Source organism: Gymnogyps californianus, chromosome 1 (genome assembly GCF_018139145.2).
Source record: "Gymnogyps californianus isolate 813 chromosome 1, ASM1813914v2, whole genome shotgun sequence".
Lineage (NCBI taxonomy): Eukaryota > Metazoa > Chordata > Aves > Accipitriformes > Cathartidae > Gymnogyps > Gymnogyps californianus.
The window spans coordinates 183,549,023-183,568,954 of record NC_059471.1 but is presented as its reverse complement, the minus strand read 5'-3'; the positions used below and the strand labels follow the sequence as shown (position 1 = coordinate 183,568,954).

The window sequence follows — 19,932 nt, the reverse complement described above, 5'->3', positions numbered from 1 at the left end:
TGGATATTAGGAAAAATTTCTTCACCGAAAGGGTTGTCAAGCACTGGAACAGGCTGCCCTAGGAAGTGGTTGAGTCACCATCCCTGGAGGTATTTAAAAGACGTGTAGATGTGGTGCTTAGGGACATGGTTTAGTGGTGGACTTGGCAGTGTTACTTTTACGGTTGGACTCGATGGTCTTAAAGGTCTTTCCCAACCTAAACGATTCTATGATTCTATTCTATGTTTTAAAGAGAAACCTTTGCAAAAGAAACAAGATGCTTTATTTTTTGAACAATGCAATACCACTCTCTAATTTTATGTTCCATGTACTTCTGTTTTGATATGGAACAAACAACTGTCTTAACTATTGTACACTGACATTCATAAATTAACATAAAACCTTTAAATTACTTAATGAATTATTTCTACCATATTAATCTCAAGGAATCTCTGCTGTGGTCATAGAATAGATATTACATCTCAGCTTGAGCACACTTATACTCAGTAATCTCCCAACACCACACAGAAAGTAATGGAAATTAGAACGAGAACAAGCTAGCACCCAACCAGACCAACTTTAACTACATTGGTAGGATGGTAACAGCTTTTAGAAAAATTTTTTTTTTCCTTTTAAGTGTCAGTATACATAGTGCAGAGCACAGATGTAACAAAGGTTTTTCCTTGCTAGACCACCTGAGTAAATGAACCAAGCAAGTGACCTAAGGATATGGAACAACCAATCCAGCAGTAACTGATTTTCATTTATTCTCTCAAAGGAATACAAAAATCTTTGCACAGCTGCAGAAGGATGATTTTAGGTGCATCTGAACTAGTTAAGCTTCTGTGAGAGGGACTAGAGGAGATGCTAAAACAAATTCTCAACTTTGTATTCATCAGAAGTAAGGCAGGAGGATATAAACCACTTCATTATGTTAATATTTCCAATCTTGTGGTAAAAAGAACCTTAGCAAGGTGGTTTAAAAAAAAAAATTCTTTAGATCAATTAGATGCTTAAACTACAGAATGCTATGCCAGTGTAAAAATAACGTCAACACTAATGCAAAACAGAAGATATGCTTAAATTCAACAGTTATTTGTCAGACACCGTCAGCTTTTTCTTTCATTCTTTTCTAATTCTGATCTGTAAGAAACCACACCAGTATCAAATGTCACTTAGTTCTTATTCAAACAGAGCAGTCCAGACATAGCGGCTGCACCAGCTGACTTAGCTGACCTGGGCCTAGAGGAAAAACAAACCCCTATAAATCACCAGATGTAAGCAATTGAATAGTGATCAATTTAATTAACTGAACAGCTTCCCAAAGTTTACTGTATTGTTTTAACCCTTCAGGCTTCTTCACGAAAGGTAACTTGCGATTTGTATTCAAGGGCAGGATTTGGCCAGAGAGCTACAAATTACTAGCTTTAGACACTTTAGATTCCCATTGATAAAACACAAATTCCACACATGAAAAACGTGTCTTTTCTTTTTTCCCATTAATAGTATGATAGTAACTATTTTTGTTAACAGTTCCTTCAACGTTTTAGAAAAATTAGATCACCGGAAAAAATCAAACTGATTCCAAGTGAAAACCTCAGAAATAGAATTTCCTTTACAATCAACTGTTTGGGTTATGGGCCCTATAAGTCTTTTACAACTTTACACTCGTATTACAGACGCCACATCAAGTAACCTACTAATTTCTTTCAAACAAAACAATGAACATAGACATAATCATGTGTCACAATTATATGTACCAACTGCAGCCATGAAATAATTATGCCACACATTAAAACGGGCTCAAAAAGACATTTTAAAGATATTGGCAAAACGTCTTCTAACCTAGATACTTGTCCTGAAGCTGCGTCTCGAGGGGATTTCCCCATGTTGCCCACTGAAATTAATGGAATTCTGCCATGATTTAACGCAAGTGGGATTTCAGCCAAGATGCATAATGATAGACTATAACTCTTGTTTTAAAGTCTGCATTGTACAAGTTTGTATAACGTTTACTAATGTTTGTACAGTGCCTAGCACAACAGGGCTGAGGCTTCTGGGCACTACCACAACATAAATTAATTCTAATGCAGTCTTTGAATCTGAGGGAAGCATAAAAACTACAAGGATTAAGCTCAATTATACACATTTTAAACAACCTGCTAAATAATATGACATAATCAACTTCCTAACCACAAGCTGCTCTATTTCCAATTATTTCACTTTAATCTCTGTAATGCACATATTTCCACAAACCCTGTAGAGTTAGTTCCACTAACTAAGGACAAGAGTAAGATCTACTTACAAAGACAGAAGAGTTATATTTGCAGAGACTGGTCCCAGATCCGGAATGATCTCCAGTTCATTGTTGTTCAACTTCCTATTGATATTAGAAAAGGGAGAGTCAGCTTTGATATTAATCAGAAGTATGTACATCAGACTTGCTAAATTGCTGAACAGTGTCACTCCAAAATTCAACAATAATTCCAGTTTCGCTTAATGTAAAATATCAGAACAGCAAACATCTTTGTTGTTCAACCAATTATCCCTAGAGAAACAGCTATACAATTAGCATACACAAACACTGGTTGGGTTTTTTGGTTGGGGTTTTTTTGAGGGTTTTTTTGGAGTGTGGTGGTTTTGTTTTTTTTTAATTAAGATAAATTAACTTACACTTCCTGGAGACTGTGAAGGTGATCCAAGAGATTGGTCTTGATTGAAGATAATTTATTGTGACTTAAGTCCCTATGAGGTTACAAAAATAAACAGCCTGTCAGTTTTGCTATAAAATATCAGGTAAAGCAATACAATTTCAATCCAAATTATGTTACCATTTGTTTCCAAGTACATAAAAAGTATTTTTTATATTAGTAAAATTAGAATAACTCATTTGAGTATACAAATAAGTGTAAATACCTTGATTGCTGCCAGCAGTGTCAAAGAATTTCCTATACTTCTGAACAATTTAGAACTGTTCATTGGGATGTGTGTAAGACCCATGAAAAACATCTTAAGATTTTGACTCATATACACCACCAACAACCTCTCTCCCCCTTCCCTTCACAACAAAAAATCTGGCTAAAGCAACCTCTTGGTTACAAGGAAAATTCATAAACCAATACTCATTGCAGTCTCATTCCTTGAGTCAATCATATTTGTATCATTTACTCTTCTCACTCACTTCTCTAAAGCAATGCACAGATCATAAGTATACAATGACGACTGTCCATAAATCTCAATTCTATTTTCATGCTTTCACACAATTCAGGACTCCATTCCTAAATAACCAAATTTAATGGGGATCTTAAACAAGCAACATCAGAAGAAAACAGACTTAGGAAGGCCTAATTCTATTCTGAGTTTTAAGATGTCTGTGTACTAGTCACATTAATAGCACACTTAATCGCACTTGAAGAAGTAGCTCGAGCACTTAGCTTGTGCGACTCTGTACCGAAGAACCCAAGTATACATTGATGCAGTTCATAAGAAATCTTGTTAGCGTCTTTGCAGTGTTTGCTACAAAACAAGCCAGGGTACTAAGAATGCAACACATTTTCTTGACCACTGTCAAGAACTTCTTTTCCCTACAGACACCATGCATCTTTACCATATGTCCTCTTGAACATTTGATAACACCATAAAATAGAGTCCTAAGAAACTTCTGCTGTAGCCTCAGAAGTACTGGAAACATCAGAGAAATAAAAGAATGACCATACAACAGAAGGCAGAGAAGCTAATTACAGAAACTCAAACTCGCACATCTATAGAGATTTGCACAAGTGGTACAGATTCACAACTGGTCTTGTAACCATGGCTAGCCTTGTTGAAGACCTACCCCTTCTTAGTCACTCATCCACCACAACATGCACATTCCTGCACCCATACTACAGCCTGTCACTACCTCACCTGCACCAACTCAGCCATCTGAGAAGCGCTCTGTGGATGTTATAACACTGAGTTTATCCAAGCCAGCAAACAAAACCTGCACTATTTTTAAGGAGTTCTTAAACTCACTCCAGTGAGAGTTTGCAATGTAGACACATAAAGAATTGCATAAGCACGCTTCAGCAGTGAGCTGCTGTAGCATCAGGTAAAGGCAAAGAAATTTCTCACACTTCGTGACACTTTTCCCCATGCTAATTAAGCACTGAACAGTCTTCCAACATGCCTGGGGTCCTCATCAAGCCATGCAGGCATGAAGTGTATTTCAAGTTGCATCTATGAGGAAACTCCGGGATTCCTTACTTTTTCTGGATAATATGACTCAGTACAGTCACCTATACTGAGCATGCCAAACACAGGCCTGACTGCCATGGACATGTCTACTCTCCATCTACAGTTCCAGAAGTGAAGAAACCTGATGCTCAGCATATCCTTGCTGCACACAGGCCAGAATTGGCTTAAATCAAGCCAGGTTCAGGGTCTGTGCTAGGTCTTCTGCTCTGCGACTAAGCCCTGAACAACTGCAGATCCGGAGAACTCCGGTGTCTCTGCACCCACCATTGCGTATCCTGGGACACAGGTGTAATGCTGCAACCCAGCCAGGCACCTAGGTTTCTTCAACAGCAGATGGAGATGGTAAAACCATGTTTTAGACTCCCCCAACTGTTTGGTGCTTTATGCAGTACTTGTTCAATGTTGCCAGGACAATTCCATCTTCCCTTTTGTCCTCCCCTGGAGTCAGCAGTTAAAAAAAAAGTAATAATAAAAATCAAACATTAAAAATAATCCCAGGCACGTACGGGCGTTACGAGGGGTACCACCAGTACTCAGTTATGAGGTGCACTCTGAACCTGTCAACTGGATCAGGCCCAGCGGGCTGCAGAGCTGTGGCACTGGTGCCTGGCTCATGGCCATGGGCAGGGAGGAGACAGGCGCACTACGCTTCCCAAGCCAGGGCTGCCCAGGAGCATGCACAGGGCAGACCCGCAGGTGCGAAAGGCATTTTCCAGCACAAAAAAGAGGGGTTGAGGGCTGGGGGGGCAGCCACCTAGAGAAGGGGAACACCCTCCACCACCTTCAGGTGGCCACAGAGGGGATGTTTTCTGAGACTCAGAACTGGACTCAAGCACCTAATATATATCTGTGCCTTCTTCCAGGTGTCTAAACCCCTACAGATTTTCCTCTTACAGATGGAAAACCCATACAGCGTTAACATTTTCAAAAACCCACAAATGTTAGTTTCATCATTATGATTTTGAGTTCTCCTGTAAATGAGGTTAACCACACTTGAGTTAGAGGACTGCATCTTTCACTGCTTAAAAATCTAGTGCAAACATTCATCTGGCCATAGACTGGAGAAAAATCCTTTTGTTTAACATCTGAAGACATTAGCTTCATAGATTTGAAATTCTCATACTGCATTCTTAAATGTAAATACTGAAAAAATATGCTGTTACAAAGATCTAGACAGGAATCTAACTCGGTCCTTTAAAGCAGACAGAGTAGAGAATTTTTACCCTTAAACTTAATTTGATATTTGGCTTTAGTCTGTAGGGATTATAAGAACTATGCAAATAAACAGCCAAAATTCAGTGAAGTTATGGCTGTTAGTGCCTAATATGTTACTGTTCTTCATGCTTCAGACAAGACTTAGGAATCAGTAATTATTTCAACAAAGAGCTTTCAACATTAGTGCTAAAAACCTGCATTTCTTCATTTCATCTAACAATCCTGCAAAAGGTTTATTTAAAACATGTTTGCCTAAAGGACCTACCAGACAGTAACAGACGTGAGTAGATTTGTTCTGCTGGAGTTATAACATGTTAAAAAAAAAAAAAAAAATCTGGCAGAGTCCTTAAACTATAAAAATCCTGCAATTACAACCACTGCTGTGCATGATCACCACACTGGAGCCAGACACTTTCACTCATAGCTCAAGCTCACATCCATCTGGAGTCTATCAAGGCAACCGTGAGCGTAACAACTTACACTAGGTTTCAAACTATTTCTTTTGTGTTTGTTTTTTAACACTAAAGATACCCTCAGATTTTCCACATTGCACCGACTTTAAAAAATACATACATATATACAAATTCTTCATTCCTGGTTTACTTACAGCAGGTTGTCAAACACAAGTTGCAAAAAAACCCAAAGCAAACAAACAAACAAAAAAACGCACCAGACAATACTGAATTGCCTGCTTCGCACAGCTGTATACATGCTTGTCTACCAATTATTGGATAAAACATGAATTATAAATATTTTATTAAATATTATTTCAGTACTACTGGCATGAGAAACTTCAGAGAAAAAAGCCTTGCAAGTCACATTTTTAAGTTAAATCAGAGTGGTTGGAAGTAAACCAAAAGTTAAAATACTTGTCTTTTACTAATATTCTAAGTGAAGCTTAAGCCTATAGAAGTTTCTGAAACTTATAAGCACTGGATCTGAGGCATTTTTTAAATATAAAAATCTATCATCCCTGTCGCAAAGCTACAAGTACATTTCAGTCCAATGCATTTCTCAATGTATCTTAAAACAAGTATGAAGAAAAGGTTTGAAAATGAATCGGTATTTTTCCTTCACAAAAATGGAACTGACAATGTTAAAACACTAAGATTATTACTATGCATTTTCCATTTCTGAATTTTCCTTGTCTGCTAAAACCACATTACAAGTGGGGAGAAAATCTCCTCTGTGATTACTTTTGCTACTAGAATTTCAAAAGCCATGAAAGATATAACAGTGAATGCACTCAGAAACTTCAGAAACCAGATTTATATTAAGAAATTCTTTATAACAATAAAAAGTATATATACCTGTTCTTCACCTCAGATTTCCAATAAAACTGATTGAGCATTTAAGTAGAATTGCCTCCACTTGAAAAAGCATGGCATAGTTTTTGAGGCCCTTTAAGAACCTGTTTTATGAAAGAAACCATTTTCTGTATTCCATTACGTTTGTATGACCATCTTTCGTAACTCACAAGTCTCTGCGTTGGAAAGCTGAAACGTAACTCTGAACATCAATGTTTGTGTGATAAAAAATCGAAAGGAAGGCCTAATGCATAAAGGGAGAGGGCGAGTGTTTCTCCACACATTTTATAAATACAACTTTTAGACTCTAACTTAATTTACAACACTTAGTCACAATTATCATTTTCTTCCTTAGAGAACTCAGAAACCTGAGCCCCAAGTCAAATTTTAAAATGCAAATCCAGCAACAGCTTCTTAATCAGTCCCACTGGGGCCTATAGAGCTGCTAATTCAGCAGAAATCAGGAGAGCTGAAAAACAAAAAGCCAGGCTGTAGCTGTTTTAAGACACTGATCCAAAGTGACTCATAAATCAGCTTGCTATGTTCAAGTTTTAGTCTGGAAAATATTGAAAAACAGCTGTGAAAACCATACGGCCCTTTTTTCTGGCAATTCTGGTAGAGAACTAGAGGATTTATAAAATGTAAATACTAAAGATGTAATACAAACACAAGTGAAAACCATCTTTCAGACTTTCCCTCCTGCCCCACCGACAGTTTTAGCATTCCTCGGTGAACCTGGCGAGGGGTACGGCAGTGCCACCGGGAGCTTGCACACACGGAGGACACCGGCCAATGCTCAACACTCTTCCTCCCTCCCTCCCTCCGCCTCCAGCTCTGCTACACCAGCTCTAACAAAGCCACATTCTTGCAATCTTGGGGGACACATCCTGGAAGTAAATGGAAATCTAACTTAAAAACTATTTGTACACAAAGCCATTACAAATGTTTATCAGTTTTCAGCAGACTGTTATCTTCCATGAAGGCAGGGTTACAGAAGATGGTATTTTTCGCTAAAATCACAGTAACGCTGGCAATTACAGCCTGTTTACACCCCATTTTGTGAAGCCACTTCTGTACAAAGCAGTAGCCTCACACTTGCCACCAAAAAGAAGTGCACATAACTCAGCACTCAGGCTCATTTTTTTTTTTATTTCCCTCCTTGTCCACCCTGAGGTCACGCAGCCTTTCCACATTAGACACTCTCATTTTATTTCACCAGGGGATTTGAACACATAAGGCATGAAAGAGTGAAACGGAGCTTCAAAAAACCAACTTCATCGAATCTGCTCTCCATCTGGGCGAGCAGACAGATGGGCAGAGGAAGGTGTAAAGCCTAACGCGGGCCTAGACCTTCTCAGGCACAAGAGCTTCCACTCTGCTGCTTGGGAGATCTCGCCTGCATATGTTGAGAACATGGTGTAATAGTTGTTGTTTTCTAAAGAGGATTGGAAAGTCTGCAATTAAACTACTAGCCTTTGGCTATACTCGCTATGGACTTCCATGGAAAACACAGTAAACATATACCAATAAAATTCATAAACAGTCTTTTACAATTTGTAAGCGCACAGTTTGTTGCAACAATAATCCAGGCTAGTCAAACCTTTTTTGCGTATGTAAAACTGAAACGCATTATAATCTTACAGATTGCACAATCCCAGCTCCAAGTACTGGGGTAGCTGGAGGTAACAGACAACACCGCACTTTTCCTTGTTCTTTTATTAAGAAGAGGGGAAGGAAGAAAGAGCAGGGTACTTCTAAGGCATTTGACACAAACAAAAGAAATATTTACACAAAAGCGGCCAGGCCACATGGTTTGGTGACACCTACAAAGATGTACTCCTGTGAGTTTAAGAGCAGCGACACAGCTGTCCAATGAGTAATCACAGCAGGGTTTCTTACAACAGACCAAAGCTTATTTATACAAGTGGAACTTATTTTCTCACACTTTTAAAGGAATGTGAACTTACATAAGGACAATTTACACTACCAAGGGAATTCTAATTAGAAAAACCTCCCCTGTGCTAACAAAAAAAGCCCTGCAATGTGTTTTATTGTCTCTCAACAACATAAGTGGAAAAGACAAATTTGGATTACTGCTAATGCAAAATGCTTTTTAAAGCAACTCTAAAAATGAAAGTTCTGTGATTTTTCCCCTTGTTTTTTTGTTTAACATGCTGTCACACCTGAATTTTAACTTAACAGTGCTGAAGTAAGCTAAGCTAAGAAACTAAGCTATGAAGCTTAGCTTAGTATCAAAAAAGCCTTAGGTTTTGTCAGAAAACTTATGTTAGCGTACTGAAATAGTTCAAAAGAACAGGAGGGATGAAATTTAATAGGAAGCAAAACCAGTTGTTGAATGTAAAGCAGATCCGGTATTTGATTGGTATGCTTCAATCACATAAGCCAGAAGAAAAAAAGGTTTTTTCCCCTCACACTTTCCTATACCACTCCTGGAAATATTCAACTCTCAGAGCCATTCCTATGCTCAGTTCCATATGGTGTCAATACAGCCATCCACATTTCATGAGTAAAGCAGCATGACCTCCAGACGAGGCAATTGCACAGAATTAGCCACAACTAATTGAAAGTCTTCCTGTTTACTTTAAAGTCCTTATCTCAATCTGCTTTGGAAATGTAATAGAAAATTAATACGACTAATATAGAAGATCTTCGAGTGACAAGAGATTAAAACCAAATGTAAAAAGTCCCTCAGCTATGTTCAGGCTTTTAGAAAGCTCCCGTAATTTATGCTTTGTCTGTAAAATTTCGTCACTGAAAGTAAATTTTCTGCAGATGGCATTTCAGTAGGCATTACTGCGGATTCAGTGAATCCGTGCCACCAGACCGAGCGGGGCAAGCTCCAGTGTTAGTAAAATCATTAAAGCCAAAACTATCGGGGGATGAAGACGAAGAACTCCACAAATAAAACCGAGACCAGTTTTCCCGACACACAAATCAGTATTAACCTGATGATTATTGCACGTTTTCCAAAAAAGTCATCAGAACTTTTTTCCTCCCCCTCTCGAATCACTGGGCAGCGCTCCCGGGCCCGGTTTCAGCCCGGGCGCTTATCGCCACCACCTCCCGGGGCCGCAGCCCGCCCGAGGGACGCTGTCCCGCTGCGGCCGCCGCCGCCCCCGCCGCGCTCGCTGACAGCTCGGCCGCCGGCCCCAGGCGCTGCCCCCTCCCGCCCCGCGCACCTCGCTGCCGGCACCTCCCGCTTCGCTACCGCCACGAAACCCGCGCTTCCCCTCCCCAAAACCCGCCCGCGGACGGGACCGCGGCCCCCGCCGGCACTTCGGGCCCCAGGGGCAGAAGATGGCGGGCAGGCGCGGGCCGGCACCCCCAGCCCTCCGCGGTGCCCGCCGCCCCGATACTCACAGCTGCACCGCCCCCCGCGGCAGCTGCTCGGGCAGCCGGCTCAGCTCCAGGCGGCTGCAGGCGACGAGGTGCCCGGCGCACCGGCAGGGCGCGGGGCAGAGGGCGGCGGCGGCGGCGGCGCGGCCCCCCAGCAGCAGCACCAGCACCAGCGCCAGGAGGGCGGCGGGCGCCGCGCGGGGCCGGCGGGGCATGGCGGGCTCGGAGCCGCTGCCCGGACTCCCGTCCCTGGCGCTCCCTCACTGACAGAGCCGGGCGCAGCGCGACCTCCCGCCTCTCAGCGCGGGTGGCGGCTCCCGCTCATGCCCCGGAGCCGCCGCCAAGGGGGGAAGGTGCTGGGGGGGGGGGGGGTGTACAAAAAAAGTAAAGGGAGAAAGCGGGACGGGGCGGGGGGGCCGCCGGCCGCCAGCCACTCCGCAAACTTTCCGCCGCCTCAGCCCGCCTCCGCGCGGCCGGGGGAGCCCCGAGCGCGGCCCGCCCCGCCGCAGCCCCCTCCCCCTGCCATGTGACAGCCGCAACCCCCGCCCGCCACGCCGCGGCCGGGGGCGGCCGGCCTGAGGGCCGCGGGGCCGGGACGGGGGTGTAGGGTGGCGGGCGGGGGCGCGGGTTGGGCTGGCTTCGCGCCCCGCTGCTGCCAGGCCGCGGCGGCGGCGGCGGCACCCGGGGCCCGCTGCCCGCCCCGGGGGGCAGCCGTCGGCCGGCCTCGCAGCACGGCGGGCGCACGTGTGTGCCCGTGCTGCCTTTCCCGGAGGCGGGCGGGAGCGGGCAGCGGGCCCTGGGTGCCCTGGGCGTCGCCGGCCGAGGCGCGAAGGCGAGGGCGCCGAGGCCCTGCCCGTGCGGGATTTCCCTTCGCTGTCGCGCCGGTTAGCGTGAGTCGGGGCAATGCGGAGGCTGCTCCGGAGGCCCCAACAGGTTCCCAGCCAAGCCTGGGGTCACTGGCATGTAAAAGGTGAGGTGAGGTTAACTCCTGCCTTCCGGGTCCTGCGCGGCTAGTCCAGACACCGTAATTAAGCCCATTATGTTCCCCACAGGATCCCAGCTCCAGAGGTTCAGGGAAGTGGGCAGGGCGCACAGATTCCACATCTCTGAGGTAATCTATGTAATTTAAGTAAATACCTATTGTTCAAGTTCCATATGTAAGCCTGGACCCTGCAATGGATTCAGTTACTGTAGACTTCACACACCTACTCGGCAGCAGCAGACGTCAAACTGCTCACGGATACTGTGCTTTCTCTCCCACCTTTATACGTTTCACTTGAAAGATTGTAGACATCTTAGACACTGGGAACCTGGAGCCTCAAAAGCCTGACAGCTTCGATACCAAGATTTGTAAGGCTGAAACTTTGTCCCTGTTTTTATTGTTCTCATGTGTATCGCAGGACACAGGTTAAATTAAAGAAACAAAACTACATTTTAGTCAGGAATGATGAATTTGCAAGCCAAGCAGGCAAATCCTGAGTACAAACATTGACATGCCGCTGTCAACATGACTGTTTCAGGTGCATAGGGTGTGCAGAGCTGTGCAGTGTTTTGTCAGCTTGTGCTCCATTGACCACTGGTGCTCCTTAAGGAAATTACTGTGGGAAAACAAACAAACACTGCAGGAACACACATTTTTTCTACACATAAAGGCAAGCAAGCAAAGAAACAAAATACAAGAAAAAAATTAATTAGTATCTATTTACAAGTTACTCGTTTGTTGTAAATGAAAACTGTCTTGGCAGCATTGGCGTGTCATAGTTGTTCAGTTTCTTTGCAGCTGCCTTCTTCCCTTCAAAAACGCTAGGGTGACATTAGATCAACAAAGCCTGTGAAACACTGAGCTGTTTGAAACAGCCAGTAGGACAGTGCCAAATTCAGATTTTCAAAGCTATCCATCATTAGCCTGTACGTGTTCCCATTGAAGTCAGTGGGAAAGCTTCCTTCTGTTTCAAAAGTGCCAGCATTTGTTATAGCTGTCCAGTTGTTTCACACCATTATACTAAGATACAGTCACTTGAACATGTTGTGTTCATACTTAGATAAAATATGCCATACTTGCTACTTTTGCAAAGTAATCAAAAATTCAAGAGGAAGACCTTCATGTTTATGTTGCTCCAGAGAATTATTGAGCACCATACTAAAATTAAAATGGATTTGAAGTAACTAAGCCTTGTACTACAGTTCCCAGAGTGCACAGCAAAGGGCCTCTTATTTGGGAAAAGTGAGCTTGTCTTATCTTGAGTGTTGGCAAGGGCAGTGATTCACTAGTAAGTGGCGACAGAGTCATTAAGCGGTCAGTTTTAACATCCAAGGGAAAGAAAAAATAGAAACAAAGCATTTTGAACTTACTTTATCATAGCAGTCAATAATATACGCAGTGCATATGTAAACTACGGAACAAGAGAGAATCTGAGAAAAGAAAGTAGAAAAAAAGGAGATGAAAATGTTGAAAAGGGCAAGAACTTCTGGTTTTGTAATTTTGAAAACCACTCATGCAGTCATGGAATACTGTGCCCTTAGAAAAACCTAATGCATATTTAGTGTAATAATATATGAAGCTGTTTTAAATTAAGCAAGGTAAATCAATTCAGAAAATTAATCCATTTGTCTTTGCAGCTTTTTTCTCAAAATACTCAATAAAACATTTTAAAACTGATTATATTATGAATTCTAAGATGCTTATATGCGGTACTTCAGAGCCCATGACAGACAGTCTTTCTTTCCACAGGGAGATTTGCTCTCTTCAGAAGTCTCAGGGACCTATTCTGCACCTGATAAGAACGCTGCAAGCGCTGGCAGCCCCCAAACCCAGGGGTCTCTTCATCATTAGTTTTAGGTTGAGAGTGCTCCGTGACTGTACATAAGCAAATACAAATGTCTCCTCCACAGGTTTGGCTGGACTATATCTGCCCTAAGTAAGCTTATATCAAAATGAGAGGTCTCACGTTCCTCTACCCTGTTATCTCCACATGTAGCAAGGGATTTCTGCCGACCCTTGTTTGGCATCAGCATTAGTGTAAATGCATATTCAACAGGATTAAGGGACTGATTTGACTGAAACCCCATCAAAAACAATAACACCCCCGCCGCTTTAGTTCTAAGTTGGAATAATTCCCTCGTCCAGTTTTCCATGTAGCTGCACAAGGAAGAGGACTTATTCATGGTGGTTACGCAAAGACAGGCCCTTTCCATGGCAGCCTGAATATGGGTCGGCCTGGGGGGATGATGTTGAGGAGGGGGAAGCACAGAGAAAAATTCTTGTAAAACTAGACCCTCAAGCTCTCTCTTTGGCTAATGAGATTAGTTTCCTCCACGAGACTACCGAGCATAGCAGTCTGGGTGAGTTGGGAGTGGAGGAAAGGAGGTTGCATAGTGAACTGTAGACCCTTCATTGGGGTGTTATGGGTTGACTCTAATGGTGTCTTTTTCAGTCCCTGATTATTTTAAATTAGATAAACACGGGTTTACAGATTCAAGTCCAAACATACGTTAAAATATGCATTCACTTCAGGCAACAGACACACCCAGAAGCTGTCTAAGTATGATTTTTTTTACATATCATTAACGCATTGAAATCAGGCACTGCTTTCAAGTAACCTACCTCCAGAAAAGGTCAACCTTAAATCAGGCTGGTTTTAGCAGATTATTAAAAGTAATTTACCTATTGCTAAGTTAAGCAAAACCAAATTAAGATACTATCAATTTTCTGTTCTGAGTTAAAATTAGAACATCTTTTATAACATTAGTAACTTTAACAGTTTGATTAACCTAAATTCAGGTTTTTTAGTCAGTTTTCAAAGGAGTCTCAAGCCACTACAAGAGACAATTACATGTAGTTGTATGTACTTACGTATAGTTAAACCTGCAGGATTTATGTCAGAAGGTCAAAAGGAGTGAACAGTTACATCTACTAAATTATTATGTCCATTAAGGCCACCCTGGGAATGAAGAGTCTCCCCATGTACTCCTGGATCACCAGGTAATCCAAATCTGTGTCTAGTATTCGTTATGGATTTTCTATTTTTCATGGGTAAAAACAGTGATGTAGGTAGTGTTCAGCAGCAAAAAGCAGAAGCAAAGCAGAACAACATTGCTTATGCTCTGACACGTCTCAGTTCTGATTGAGATAGAAATCAGTGGCCCATCTATCCACTTTCCTATCAGTAAATGGCCCTGTAGGAGTATTGGCAGAATTAATGTCCTGTCTATTTATTCCTAAACTTTCCCAGTTCCATTTTATTTCCAGTCAAAGAAGACGTTTAGGACTATCTGGGAGAAGGAAATGCAGAGTTCATCCTCTCAAGATCATCACTCCCTATTGCAGGTTCCGCAATTTAATCTGTTAAAAAAAAAAAAAATCTTAGGGCTAACAAAACTTTTTCTAAAGCCACAGCTGGAGAGAGAGATGAACCAGTGAGACCCATCCTGCTTAAAAAACAAAAGTGGAGCAGGACATGCTTTTTGTGGAGGCTGCTTGCATACATGAAATAGCATGCATGAATAGCTTGCAATAGGCAATAGAAGGTTTTGCCTCAGGCACCTGTCTGGAAGTTACTAGAGAGTCCCACGAAAACTCCATATTGGATGCAGAAGTCCCTTTTCACTTCTTCACTTTGTGTGTAAACAAGAATCTCATCTAATATCATGGAATATTTTTCATGGAAATGACTCTAAATGCAAAGGTTTCCCACCCTCCTTTTCTTCTGCCCATTGGGTATAGCAACTGATATTACTTTTAGTTTATAATAGCACTGAGACTTCGTGAGCATTTATTTCCATTCCTGTGATTAACCATTACAATTTCACTTGCATTTGAGGAAAACAATAAAATGTTCTTAAATAATTTCCTAGTAATTGTGCATCTCCTACTAGTGTGTCATAAGTCCACGGTGAATATCCCAAGGTGCATACAGAAATTTATTTTTGGTAGTAATTATACTTGACTTTATGTGATCCAACACTGAAACCATGAAAACCAAATTATGCATAATTTGAATGCACTGATTACAACCAGAAAAACCATATGAACTCTTTCTGAAAACTTTGCCTAGGGCGGAAAATGTTCAGCTTTTATAGAATTCATCCAAACAGTGAGTGTTTGCCTCCATTACAAATAAACTTAAACGTCCTAAGGCAATCCACATTAGTGACGATTGTTAATGTCTTCAAGTCATGTCCTGCATGGGACTAAGTGGGAAGTTAAGTGCATGATTGGAAGGACAATTAAACAATCAGCATCTACAATGATGTAACTTCAAAGAGGAAAAAAAGAAGAGTTAGTTTTATGTCATTAAGGAACACTCAAGTTGAAATGTTGTCAATTTGAATAAAAATAAGTAGATGTAATTTCAGGATGCTGCTACTGTAATAAAACACTTGCCAGGTCTGTTCTACTCGTTGTTTTAGTTTGTTGGGGTTTTTAAAATAATCTTTTAAAATAAGTAAACGTTTTGTGGTAAGAAGGATCCAAGAAGTGGCCAAAAAGGGAGTCTAAAAGAGATGCTCTATCGAATCTAGCGGTGGCTCTCCCAGACGGTAATGTCTTCAGCTCTTCCCTCCTCCCCTTCCCTGGTTTGGGGGGTTACTGCACCTGAACCGCGAACACACGTTCCCTTCTGCAACAGGGACGGGAATTTCTGCCAGAGGAGAGGCGTGGGTGCTTGAAGGCTGAATCTGCTTAAATCGTCACGGGCAGGTTTGGTAAGATTTTTGTCAGTGTTTTGCAGCCCCCGATGTTAAGCACTCACCCCGTTTAGGTGTGTAACTCTCATTGAAGTCAAGGGCTGAAAGAATCTCACAGTGAGAAATCAATGGGAGTTCGGGCCTAAATCTTTGAAGAATTTAGGTCTGATTGTCTGTTCCGGGGCGGGGGGGGGCGGGGAACAAGCTGCAGCTGGGACTCATCTTGTGTAATTTTAGCTATTTGGAAGTTTGGTATCCATTCTAAAGCAGTTGTCTTGGCTTCTTCTGTAGTCAGTGGAGAAAGACACATCCAGAGAGTGATTACTACCTTTCTAAAATAAGCAATCAAGGCATTTGGAATGAATCAGCCTCTGGAGGATTTTCTCCTTCTCCATTGACTAGAAAGAGCCTTATGACTAGTTTAGACTAGACCCTGGATTTTTAGATGATTCCCACTCTGTGCCTTCAAACATGCACATTAAATAGCTAAATAAGCTAATACATAACCATATTTCTCAAACTTTTCTATTATAGATACCTTAAATGTCGTCGTAACAGTAATAAGCAAAATTTCTCACAAATACGAATTGTTGTTGTTTTTAATTTTATTATACACCTGTAGTAGTTTGCTTTGTTGTCTGCTGATGTAACAAGTTGTATTAAGGACTTATTAACAGATTAAATCTTACAAGATTTAGTAAAACAAAGGGGAGGTGCTATGCTTAAGTGAAGTATCATGTACGAATACAAAATGAGGACGCTGTGGAAAAGGATCTAGTAGTGCATCAGAAACTAAGTATGTGTCAACAATGAAACATCAAAGAAGGCATTTTGGGGTATATCAGAGTTTTCTACGTGAGGGAAAGAAATAATGTTCTGGTGAGGGCTGAGATGAAGTACTATATCCCATTTGGGAGTCAGATATAAAAGGAGAGAAGTGGAAAGGAATGGAGTGGAGAGGGGAGGGCTACAGAAAGCTGGTAACAGGCTCAGGAGGACGGACACAGTTTACAGCTCTCACAAAATGAATACCCGGTGTCGCAGCGCAGCAACAGCACTTGAGATTTTGCACAAAGCTATCTGATTGCCATCATTGGGAAACCAGTGAGTCATAGCAGACTGTAGTGTCGTCCAGACTTGCTCCCCCCTTTCTGCTCTCTGCTGCCTGTTGCTTTCCCTATTATTATATAAAACAAAATAAGCAAGCACTGTCCCGGTAAGAAGTTGGCCAAACACACATTGCACCACTTCCACAGCTGCTCAAGTGGTTACTTGCAATAGCCATGTTTGCCAATAAAGTCTGACTTTCTGAGCTGGGGCATCAAAGAACAGGCTGGATCAGACGGCAGCAAACACAGCCTGCTGATCTGGATGGGCTGGGCGGCAGCTATAGCCCAGCAGGAGTTACAGCAAACACCAGCACTGTGCACCAGCTGGCCAGATTGGTGAATGATGGTCGGCAACACGCTCTTTGTATTGATCTTGTTGATACGGTATTGGGAGAAGCTGCAAGGGATACTGGTATGAATCCTGTTCATGGCTCTGACACCTTTTGGGAATCTTACAAAAGCAAAACTTTCTGTGGCCTCTTTTGCATTTCTCGCATTCAGGCAACACGGTTCGGGAAGCCTCTGAAATGCAGAAGTCGCCCTCCAAATAACCCTGTTAGCTGCCAGCTAATACTAGGAAGCTGAGGTTTGTCCATTTCCTAATGGCCATGGCACTTCTTCTCTTGGCCCTCAGTGACTTTCTCAAGTGGGTTTTCTGCTAGGGTAAGCTAAGAGAACCATCAGCGCACATTTCCGTGAATGTTGTCTGTTGTGAAGTTTTTCCTTTGTTGTTTTCCCTCCCAGGTTTGCAGCCTAGTCATCTCCTCTCAGTCATTGCTCCCTTTCACTGGCCTCTCTACACTCTCCGATCTATCAAAGGAAATATTTAGCAGTGCAGAGAGTTGCACGTGTTGAATCTTGAAATACTTTTCTGGTTGAGTGCTGTCATCTCCAAACAAGAAACTTCTGGTTCAGGGACTCTCCTTGCAGTTGTGTTCTCTAGTGCTGTTGCAGCTTACGGAGAGGAAATAAATAGGATAAAAGGGTGCAATGCTTTAGCGTTGCTACAAGGCAAATAGCTCAGTGTACAGTTCTCTTTGGACTGTACTGACCTTAGCAGTAGAAAAAGCAACCTTATAGAGAGACACCAACAACGTTGTCAGCATCCTGCCACATCCTAGGTGGGTAAGAAGACACAGTGCCACAATGTGAGTTATTAGGTGCCTTGGCCCACATGTCCAGTGTCAAAATCAAAGCAGTACCACCACATGCATGATCAGGCTGGGCACAAGTCTGGCAGCAGTGATTAAGAAACCATGGCTTTCACCGAATTGCAGACACTCAATAATTGAGTTATCCTTCGAGTGATTTATAATCAGAAGAGTCTCCATAAGGTTGGCTAAGTTACTTCTACAGTATGAATTTCCCAATTTTGGGGGGGGAAGCTAGAAACTAAAGTAAACAGGAAGAGGTTTGCTGGTGAAAAAAAAATCCACCACTAATATACCACATTATCCACACTAATATTTTTCATTCTGATTTTTTGTTAGGAAAAAAATTGCTAATGATAAACACAAAATTACTTTCCTAGAATTTTGATAAAATCATATACACACTCACCAAGTACCACATGTGAGTAATATTTCAGTTATCCCACTGATGTCACTGAGATGGAATTAAAAGTGCTGAAATTTTCAGTGATGGATATTTCACCGCAGCTGTGAGCAATGTGTTCCTCCGAGACTGTAATTCTCCCGGGGCAATGTTAAACCCTTGGACTTGCATCTTATTAGTAAAATAATACAATTTAAAAATAGTATCAAAAGAGATGTAGCCAAGAAACTTAGCCTTGTGTATATTTCAGTTTGTATATAAATTAATCTCTTAAATTATAAATAAAAGTGCTTTTTACACATATATATGGCTGCGTGTCATAAAAAATAAACCATAAAGTATGTTAAAATAAAATCAACAAGAAGAAGGCATTCAGAGTTAAAACTAAAACCATAATCTCTTACACGGCTTTTGAATGTATGTCGTTGTCTAAAAAATGGCAACAGTTAAGTATGAAGTGGTAGGATTTTTTTTAATTTTTAAGTATAGCTGCCTGACTTCTTTTGCATTTTAAATCTCTTACTCTAATGCTTTCCAAATACTTCATTCTCTAATTTCTTTTCTTAAACAGACATTTTTAAATTAAGTATATATTTTATTATAAAATATGTTAGATCAGCTCACACAAATGAATAATTCTACCAAAGGAGCTACTACTGACTACTTTGCAAATGCAAAAAACCCTTTGTTGTTGTCATTGTTATTTAGTGGCATACACTGATCTCCAGAGCTGCAACAGGCTGTTGTAAAGAGCCCTGATTCAGAAGAGCACTGAAGCATGTATTTAAGAAGAAGGTTTGGACACAGAACGGAAAGCCCGGTGGGGTGGATGGTGAGAACCCTTCCTGACCGGGACCCCTTCATGAACTAGGATCTGAGCATGCAGACTTCTGGTGAAGCAGACCTGACTACAGTTGATGGGAAAGTCATTATAGCTGCAAGCGTTCTGTAAGCGTGAGTGGCCCAAAGCTGTCTCTACTCCTTCAGCAAATCAGATGTGCCTGAATAGCCTTCAGCCTGTGGCCTGAGGACCTTTCCATAGCCATGTACAACTTTTCAAGTGGGGGGGATGAGGGAGTGCAGTGCAAACAGAGTATCCCTGTGAATGTTTCCTCATACCGTTTTCTCAAGCAGCGGTGGCTTCAGATTTTCCCATCCAGCGTGCTGCCTGCTCAGACCTGCCCCTACAACCCTTTCCATGGTGTGAGCACAGCTACTTGTGGTGCCTTACAGGAAGCCGGATCATGATTTTTTGTCGGAGTTATTTTTAACCTGGCTCTGTTAATTCGTTTGGTTTGTCATTTGGCCTCGCAAATGATGCCAGGTGCCATAATATGAACCAGGGAACAAGTGGCAAGGCATTAGGGGTCCTGGGTGCACCTTAAGCTGTTATTACCACTGAAAACAACGTATGAAATAAATTGTGGCTTGAAGAATCTCATTTAATGTGGTGGTAAATCCAGTTTTTTGGGCACTGAGTCTGAGATTAG

General features: G+C 42.0%; 1 protein-coding gene across 1 annotated transcript in view; it reads right to left on the bottom strand.

Annotated features, from left to right (window-relative positions):
- Nucleotides 1-10,309, bottom strand: part of LRIG3 (leucine rich repeats and immunoglobulin like domains 3) — a 44,338-nt gene extending 34,029 nt beyond the window's left edge. The window contains exons 1-3 of the mRNA XM_050897849.1: nucleotides 10,119-10,309; nucleotides 2,653-2,724; nucleotides 2,285-2,359 (exon numbers count right to left, since the gene is read on the bottom strand). Coding sequence (XP_050753806.1) covers nucleotides 2,285-2,359; nucleotides 2,653-2,724; nucleotides 10,119-10,309 — 338 coding nt within the window. The remainder of the gene's footprint in view (nucleotides 1-2,284; nucleotides 2,360-2,652; nucleotides 2,725-10,118) is intronic.
- Nucleotides 10,310-19,932: the final 9,623 nt, after the last annotated feature.